This window comes from Mytilus trossulus, chromosome 12 (genome assembly GCF_036588685.1).
Source record: "Mytilus trossulus isolate FHL-02 chromosome 12, PNRI_Mtr1.1.1.hap1, whole genome shotgun sequence".
NCBI lineage: Eukaryota > Metazoa > Mollusca > Bivalvia > Mytilida > Mytilidae > Mytilus > Mytilus trossulus.
In genome coordinates this window covers 47,716,679-47,727,011 of record NC_086384.1, presented here as the reverse complement: position 1 = coordinate 47,727,011, position 10,333 = coordinate 47,716,679, and the positions used below count along the sequence as shown (strand labels likewise).

General features: G+C 33.9%; 1 protein-coding gene across 1 annotated transcript; it reads left to right on the top strand.

Moving 5' to 3' along the window:
* Window positions 1-2,153: 2,153 nt before the first annotated feature.
* Window positions 2,154-10,130, top strand: LOC134692516 (uncharacterized). The gene is made up of 6 exons (XM_063552974.1): window positions 2,154-2,298; window positions 3,337-3,631; window positions 5,806-5,847; window positions 8,044-8,103; window positions 9,196-9,518; window positions 9,699-10,130. Exons 1-6 carry the CDS (start codon window positions 2,263-2,265, stop codon window positions 10,128-10,130), a joined length of 1,188 nt encoding a protein of 395 aa, XP_063409044.1. The 5' UTR covers window positions 2,154-2,262.
* The last annotated feature ends 203 nt before the right edge of the window (window positions 10,131-10,333 follow it).

The following is a 10,333-nucleotide window of genomic DNA, read 5'->3' as shown; positions in this document are numbered from 1 at the left end:
AATTATTCTGATTAAAGATGATGTTTTAATCATACGAATATCAAGCGCATGTATTCATTTAAGGTTAAATAGCATACCATCATAAAATATATGAGAAGAAAAGAACTAATATCATGCCAATAAATGGATTTTAGATTAAATGTGTGTATTGCCAATGCAAAGACCCTTTGTGTAAATCTATTTTAATTCCAAAATATGTCATCTTTAAGCACTACAGAACCGTAACTATATGAATAAGTCTGTAAAAAAGGTTAATCTAGGTGTTGAGGAGAATGACGAAAATGTTGTGCTTTATTTTGAATAATATCATAAAAGATTGGATGTGAAATACCTGAAAGTATAACATATCTGCATGTTAATTCAATATTTACGAATGATGTCCCTGTACCGATTATATAATTCTGTAAATGTTTAGACTAGTTTGTGATATTGCAAACCCTTGAGTAATAATTTGTTTGTCATACATATATATCTTTTGTTCAAATACGTTGCTTCATACAAGGGTGACTGCGTTTTAAAGGATTTTTAGGACGATTGAAAAAATCTTGATAAAACAGTCTTCACGAATCATCACTTAAATTCATGAAATATTTTCATCATATTTAGATTCTCTTTGCAATTTATTGATTTCATTACTAAATATGTTATTGGAAAAGATATATTCCGTGTTGACCACATCATTGACCATGTAGCTAATAAATAAAAAAAAATAAATAAAAAACACTGAAGTTTCAAGATGGACAATAAATGATATTTAAGAATCAGCATTGAAAAAAGCAGAACATCAAAGTTGGGTGATTATGATGCTATGTTTGAAACTTTAAAACTGAATCTGTTTCGACAAATATTTTTCACCTTTTTAATTTTGAATTCTGTATTCCTTTTGTATCAGGTTTGCCTGTACAATAAAATATGGACGAAACTATGAGCTTATACCACCTCGGATGATCCCTCATAACTACTAGTATTATATTATAATTGAATTTACTGATTTTTTATATAAATTGATATGACATGGTTGTTTATAGGCTGATATTCCAAGAGGCAATCAAATTGTATCATTTGCCGGGATATTTCCATTAAATTTAATATACAAGTATTCTATGGAATACAATATATATTGGAAGATGTGGTGTGAGTGCCAATGAGACAATTCCCCCATCCAAATAACAATTCAGTTACAGTACATTTGAGGATATAAGTGTTTCATTTGGTAGGCAAAGCTGAAAAAATAACAGAAATATTGAACTCCGAGGAACATTCAAAACGGGAAGTCCCTGATCAAATGGCAAAATCAAACGCTCAAACATATTAAACAAATGGATAACAACTGTTATATTCCTGACCTGAGTACAGGCATTTTCTTATGTAGAAAATGGTGAATTAAACCTGGTTTTATAGCTAGCTTAACAACTCAAACTCCATTGTCAATTTTTGGGGTGTTTTTTTCCTATGTCAATAATTCATGTTCATGTGTGTTGATGTTTCTTGATTAACTTTCATAAGTGATCGATAAATCCCTGTCATGTGATGTTGTCATTAAAGTGTTTTATTTAACATTACCATAAAAATGCGTGGTTTGACTAGCCACAAAACAAGTGTTAATCCACCATTTTTTTTTAAATGTCCTGCAATAAGTCAGGAAAACGGCAGTTGTTATCTGATAGTTAGTTTCTATGTGTGTTGTATTGTTGTTTTGTTTTTTGTTGTACTTCAGTGTTTCTGATGTTTCGATGTTCCATAGTTGATGTGTTCACTCAGTTTTAGTTTGTAACCCGGATTTATTTGCTTTCAATCAATTAATGACATTTTTTAACAGCGATATACTTGTTGCCTTTAATTAGTCGACGTTTGTACGCGAACACGGATAATAACATCTATGTCTACAAACACGATTCTGAATAAATGCACATGTAAACAAAATACATGGTATTCCCTTATACAGTGAAACCTGTTTAAACATAACCTCTTCGGGACATAAGATTTTGTTCGGTTTCGGCCGATCTTCGGTTTTATCGGGTTCACATCGAACATAATTTGATATGACGGTGCTTACGAACATGTTTGGTTTATACAGATTTTCGGTTAATACAGGATTCGGTTTAGTCAGGTTTCACTGTACTTTCTAAAACGCAAATTATATAATCAATTGAGAGTTGTATTCGTCGTGTTTTCCTCGAAAATGGACAAGGTTAAATTACCTTCTATAGTAACCTGTAGGCTTTACTTCCTTATCACAGCATATATAAATACCGGGAACGCATGTCATATTCGACAGGACATCCGAAGACAATCAAGGTAAATAAAATGTTTTACTGCACTTTGAAATTTTGAATTTGGTGGATGGAACATGATCTCATTCAGATAACGCTAATAATTTTGTGACTTAATAATAAAATACTAAAACGATTAAAAAAATTGAATTAAATAACATTTTGTTAATATTTCCAAATTATCTTTTGATTGAGGTTGTGAGAAGAAATTTCATAATGCATAATCTATTTTTTATTTCTTATTTTTGAATGTTTTGAGAAAAGTTAAGTATTTAATAGATTGTTGAAAACTATTCAATAAGAGACCAACAAAAGACAGTTATTGTGTTATACCATATTTCGAGAGAAGAAAATGTATTTAATGACAAACATATATCGAAACGAATTTTACATGAAATATTTTACCATAACGTTGCTTTTAAAAGCGCGTGACGTTATCAGGTGAATATGCGTTTTCATTCAAAATCCAGTTGATGTAGAGAAACCTACTAAAATAATACCGTTCTTGTATTTTCTTCTGTAAAAAAAAATCAAATGAAGAAACAAAAAATAATTCTTCCGAGAAATCAAATATCGAATATTATACCATATTGGTATTATTATGTCAGCCTCAGTGAATATCATTTTTCAAAAGTCAATAAAACCGCATATTATCCTAATTAAAAGACAGTAATTGTATAATATTTGATTTACAGAAGAGTTATTTTTGTTTTTCATTTATTTATTTTTAGTGGCAGATTTTTCGATTTTTGATTTCTTGGACGATTTTTTTTTTATTCATTTGATTTTTTTAAAGAAGAAAATACAAGACACATTTATCTTTATTTTCAAGACTTACAAAGCTATTAATTTAAATACAATCAAAAATTGCTTAGCCAAGAACATAATAAATACTTTTTTATTAGTTCAATTTTTAGATTTATGTTAATGCAATGTCGCCAAAAACGACAAATAAATGCCAAGTAACCACTTTACGTGTGTATTTTCAGTAAAGTAACCATTTATCTATTTTGAATGTGCTTAGCTTGCATTGTATTGTATGAGTACTATTTTTTGTAAATAGATGGATCATTTTAAACTAGCCATCCTCGTCATAACCGTTTTCATTGGATTAACCCATGGTCCTGTTCATGTAAATTGTCAATTTCCACCAGGATTTGGAGGATTCCCAGGATTTCCAGGTCCATTTGATGATGGTGATGATGGTGGTGGTGAAGAAATCTTAGTTGTCCAAGACGATGGTGGATTTGGCGGTGGGGGTGGATTTGGCGGTGGCGGTGGAGGTGGCGGTGGCGGTGGCGGTGGCTTTGGTGGTCTTGGTGCTGGGCTAGGTGCACTTTTAGCATTACCCCTACTTTGTAAGTACTAGTATACAAAAAAATAAAATCACAAAAATACTGAACTCCTAGAAAAATTCAAAATAGAAAGTCCCTAAACACATGGTAAAATCAAAAGCCCAAAAACATAAAACCAATAGGTAACAACTGTCATATTCCGGAATTGGTACAGGAAACATTTAATACTTAAGGTTTTATTCTAATACTTTGTAATACATTATGTTATAGCTAAATTCTGCAATGAAAGTTTTATCATTAAGACATATTCTGTTTAACTATTGCTAGAAGTGTATGCTAAAAAACATTTATACGGATTCATATTTTATCATTTTTGTTTGAAAAGTACATGACAATTTGTCAAGGAAACAACAATAAAAAAAAACAGGAAACAGCCGAAGGCCACCAATGTGTCTTCAACACAGCGAGAAAATCCCGCACCTGGAGGCGTGATTCAGTTGGACATAACATTGTCCATTAATTTCTGTTATTGTTTTACAGTTACAATAATGTTAATTCGCCTTTTCTGAATCTAATGCATTCTGGGTAATATTTTCAAAAACGTACACCAAAACATTGTCATTGGTTTAAAACGTTCCAAACAATGGAAATTAAACCAATGCATTAACGTTATTTTCATTTTCGGGTACGAACAATGAGATTACCCATAGTCCTTTAGATTCTGAAAAGGTGAATTGACTTTCTAATTTATGGTTTCGACAGTACTTGATAATGATTATCATGATGTCTACTGTCATACTATTTTATCATGTCTATGTTCTAAACTTTAAATGGATAATAAAACCATGTATACAATATTTAATATTCTGGTTGATGAAAACTGATCTTTGTAATGTTGTTTATAAGAATCAAGTACTTTTATTATTTATTACTTAAAAACCAATTAGACAAAAGCATAACATAATAACAATAATAATGATTTTAATCTAAGCAAAAATATTTATACAGTTTGTAGTCACTTAAACGTTTTAAACGTCTTCATTTTCGGATAGTGTTAATGTTTTTAAATATGTAAACATATATTCTCCCAAACAATACAAATTCAAAAAGTAAGATATAATTTTCTCCTTTAAAATTGGTTTCTTTTTGTTACTATGTTATCGAAGGAAATTTGAGAATATTGACACAGGTCTGAAACAAGAACGGGAATGTAAACAATGCACTAGAAATTAAGAAAACCATCAATTCTTTGATAACTAAAAAAATGCTTTACTCTATAGTAGCAAGAACAGAAAGAAAATTACAAAGATTGGCTTAGTTCAGTTTCTGATTTAAAAAAAACCAAATTACTGATTTTAAAAGTTTACGTCTGTTTCAAAAGGATATTTCACTAGCTATATTTTAATCGTATTATACGCTAAAGATTTCCCCCAAAGTTTTAAATTTTGACTGTCTCTATCAAGGTTAATAGTAAAAGCATATTTTTAGTAACCTAATGATTGTTAAGAACATATCAATTAAAGTTTCAACTTACTTTTGATTATTTACAGTTAACCATTAAATGAAAATATCACCCACCGTTTTTAAAAAACAATTTACAATCAATGTTGGACATTTTCACCTTTATGCTATTGTAACCTATGGTCAATCGGTTTAATACTTGCTTAATATTGTCCTACGAGAGCTTTCTTTTAGCCCTTGATTGAAATCATCTGCTTTACAGCAGATTTCAGTCAGTATGAAGCTATATGTTATATCTTTGGTTAGCTTGCTTGTTAGCTGAACCGTGAAGTCATTGTTAGGTAAGGTATATTACCCTCCTTTTAAAATAGCTTAGTCCTACAGAGAGATAGATTGGTTATCTGTTGAGCTAGTCTATTATGAAAGGAGAGTAGTTTACATAACCTTACAATGACTTTACGGTTCAGCCAACAAGCAAGTTAACCAAAGATATTACCTATAGCTTCATACTCACTTAAATCTGCTGTAACACAAATTTATATAACGAAACTATAAACATTTGTTAAACAACTGGGAGGTTTTGATAGCTATAAAACCAGACTTAACATACCATTCAAATAAAATACATGTACTAAGACAAGAATATAGCAGTTGTTTTACATTTTTTCGGTTGATTTTTAGCGTTGTATTTTGTTATTCCTCTTTTTCTAATTTGCTTTATATTGCATTATTTTGCCATAGTAGTATATCAAACATTACTATTATTTTTATTGCAGTAGCGGCCTTGAGACCAGCAGCAGCAGCTCCAGCAGCAGCAGGTACATATAATACTTATTTGATACACGTGCATCTGACTAGCATTTGTGATCACATCGGGGAAGGGCATATTAAACTTACTTGGCCCACGTGCCTCTGGCTAGCAATGTTGATCACGCCGGGAAGGTCATATACAACTAATTTGGTCCACGTGCATCTGGCTAGTATTTGTGATCACATCGGGGAAGGGCATATTAAACCTACTTGGCCCACGTGCCTCTGGCTAGCAATGTTGATCACGTCGGGAAGGTCATATAAAACTAATTTGGTCCACGTGCATCTGGCTAGCATTTGTGATCACATCGGGGATGGGCATATTAAACCTACTTGGCCCACGTGCCTCTGGCTAGCAATGTTGATCACGTCGGGAAGGTCATATTAAACTTACTTGGCCCACGTGCCTCTGGCTAGCAATGTTGATCACGTCGGGAAGGGCATATTAAACCTACTTGGCCCACGTGCCTCTGGCTAGCAATGTTGATCACGTCGGGAAGGTCATATTAAACTAATTTGGTCCACGTGCATCTAGCTAGCAAGTTTTTGAAACAAGTCAATACGTGAAATACATTTGGGAAAATAAGGCAAATGTTTCTTTTTGGAATCTACTAAAGCCTATACATAATGATGACAGCAACACACATTTTCATAACTGTTATCACACTTGAATACATATTAGTATACAGCCGTTTATAAGGGAGGATGGCAATTCTATCAAAATAGTTCACAACTCAATCTTATTCTATAAAAATGTAGGTAACGATGAATTAAAAACATAAATCAAATGTCAATTCATTTATTGAAATCAACCAGTTGAAAATATTTGAATTTTGATCATTTCATCATACGGTTTTTTTCCATTTCATTTTATCCATTGTTTTTGAAAAAAAATATCAATATACTTGACATTCATACTAATGCATGCCATGTTATAAATCAATAAAAAGTAAAATCACAAAAATACTGAACTCAGAGGAAAATCAATACGGAAAGTCCATAATCACATGGCAAAATCAAATAACAAAACGCATCAAAAACGAATAGACAAGAACTGTCATATTCCTGACTTGGTACAGGCAAATGATTGTAATTACATTAAAACATTTAAATTAGTTAGCAAATTTCAAAATAGAAAATAATTGAGAATCCTCTTAATGAACTATTTCATACATTTGCAGACCTATATGTTTTTTTTATATACCTAATTTGATCGTCACCTAGAAAAAAACATGTAATGTTTTCTTTTAAGTTCGCAGTGACTACAAGTACAGTCATTAAGAAAAAAAGGAAAATCACAAAAATACTGAACTCCGAGGAAAATTCAAAACAGAAAGTTCTGAATCCAATGGAAAAGTCCAATGATGAAACACGTCAAACGAATAGACAACAATTGACCTATTCCTGACTTGGTACAGGCATTTTCAAATGAAGAAAATGGTGGATTGAACCTTGTTTTAAAGCGCTTAACCTGTCAATTGTATGAAGGAGTGTTACCATCCAATTCATTAGCAAAACATAAATAGTTACATGAAAGGTTTAGCCACTTTTTAAAAAATGTTGAGACGAGAGATGGAAACTACATATTATATACACAAATATATATGAAAATATTATACACTTCTACATTTGAAAATGCCTGTACCAAGTCAGAAATATGACAGTTCTTGTCCATTCGTTTTTGATGCGTTTTATTTATTTGATTTTGCCATGTGATTATGGACTTTCCAAATTGATTTTCCTCTGAGTTCAGTATTTTTGTGATTTTACTTTTTATTATTAATGAAACAACTATCCACCTAATTCCAAATGGAGTGCAATTATAGGCAACCGTACAGACTTCAAGAATTAGAAAAAAATATCGTATACTAGTAGTCAGCTATAAAACGGCCAACAGGAGACATGTGAAACAATGCAACCGAGGAAACAAACCACCTAATTCAAAGCAAAACAATTTTTAAGAAAAAGAATACATGAACTGTTTGAAATGTTTTACATTATCATATCGGGCCTTTTATAGCTGACTATGCGATATAGGTTTTGCTCATTGTTGAAGGCCGAACGGTGACCTTTGTTGTAAATGTCTGTGTCATTTTGGTCTCTTGTGGATACATGTAGTTGTCTCATTGTCTATCACACCACATCTACTTTTTTTTTTATATAACTGATGTTTCGGAATTTATGAAATTTGTTTTCTATTTTAGCTGCTGTTCAAGTTCCTATTATTGTTGTTCCGGTTGTTGTGACCACTACGATGGCTCCTGGTCGTCGATAATCTTCGATATGTATATGGAAAAAGACATGTTGTGTGGACTAATCATGTGCTTTTCTATGTTAATATAAATCAATAAAGGTGTGTTTATTATTGCACTGTTTTTCTGTCCAAATAAAATGACAAAGTGTAAAATTCTCAGGGAGTAGTTACCACTACTGCTGGAGTAACTACTACGTTACAGTAACCACTACTGCTACAGTAACCACTTCTGCTACAGTAACCAAAACTGCTACAGTAACCACTACTGCTACAGTAACAACTACTGTTACAGTAACCACTACTAATACAGTAACAACTACTGCTACAGTAACCACTACTGCTACAGTAACCACTACTGCTACAGTAACCACTACTGCTACAGTAACCACTACTGCTGGAGAAACCACTACTGCTTGAGTAACCACTACTGCTAAAGTAACCACTTCTGCTACAGTAACCACTACTGCTACAGTAACCACTACTGCTACAGTATAAACCACTGCTGGAGTAACCACTACTGCTACAGCAACCACTACTGCTACAGTAACCACTTCTGCTACAGTAACCAAAACTGCTACAGTAACCACAACTGCTACAGTAACCACTACTGCTACAGTAACCACTACTGCTACAGTAACCACTACTAATACAGTAACAACTACTGCTACAGTAACCACTACTGCTACAGTAACCACTACTGCTACAGTAACCACTACTGCTACAGTAACCACTACTGCTGGAAATACCACTACTGCTTGAGTAACCACTACTGCTAAAGTAACCACTTCTGCTACAGTAACCACTACTGCTACAGTAACCACTACTGCTACAGTAATAACTACTGCTGGAGTAACCACTACTGCTACAGTAACCACTACTGCTACAGTAACCACTACTGCTACAGTAACACCGACTGCTACAGTAATAACTACTGCTACAGTAACCACTACTGCTACAGTAACCAATACTGCTACAGTAAATACTATTGCTACAGTAACCACTACTGCTACAGTAACCACTACTGCTACAGTAACCACTACTGCTGGAAATACCACTACTGCTTGAGTAACCACTACTGCTAAAGTAACCACTTCTGCTACAGTAACCACTACTGCTACAGTAACCACTACTGCTACAGTAATAACTACTGCTGGAGTAACCACTACTGCAACAGTAACCACTACTTCTACAGTAACCACTACTTCTACAGTAACCACTACTTCTACAGTAACCACTACTGCTACAGTAACCACTACTGCTACAGTAACCCCTACTGCTACAGTAACCTCTACTGCTACAGTAACCACTACTGCTACAGTAACCACTACTGCTACAGTTACCACTACTGCTACAGTAACCACTACTGCTACAGTAACCACTACTGCTACAGTAACCACTACTGCTACAGTTACCACTACTGCTACAGTAACCACTACTGCTTGAGTAACCACTACTGCTACAGTAACCACTACTGCTGGAGTAACCACTACTGCTTCAGTAACCACTACTGCTACAGTAACCACTACTGCTAGAGTTACCACTACTGCTACAGTAACCACTACTGCTACAGTTACCACTACTGCTACAGTAACCACTACTGCTTGAGTAACCACTACTGCTACAGTAACCACTACTGCTGGAGTAACCACTACTGCTTCAGTAACCACTACTGCTACAGTAACCACTACTGCTAGAGTTACCACTACTGCTACAGTAACCACTACAGCTGGAGTAACCACTACTGCTACAGTTACCACTATTGCTTTAGTAACCACTACTGCTGGAGTAACCACTACTGCTACAGTAACCACTTCTGCTACAGTAACCAAAACTGCTACAGTAACCACAACTGCTACAGTAACAACTACTGCTACAGTAACCACTACTGCTACAGTAACCACTACTAATACAGTAACAACTACTGCTACAGTAACCACTACTGCTACAGTAACCACTACTGCTACAGTAACCACTACTGCTACAGTAACCACTACTGCTACAGTAACCACTACTGCTGGAAATACCACTACTGCTTGAGTAACCACTACTGCTAAAGTAACCACTTCTGCTACAGTAACCACTACTGCTACAGTAACCACTACTGCTACAGTAATAACTACTGCTGGAGTAACCACTACTGCTACAGTAACCACTACTGCTACAGTAACCACTACTGCTACAGTAACACCGACTGCTACAGTAATAACTACTGCTACAGTAACCACTACTGCTACAGTAAC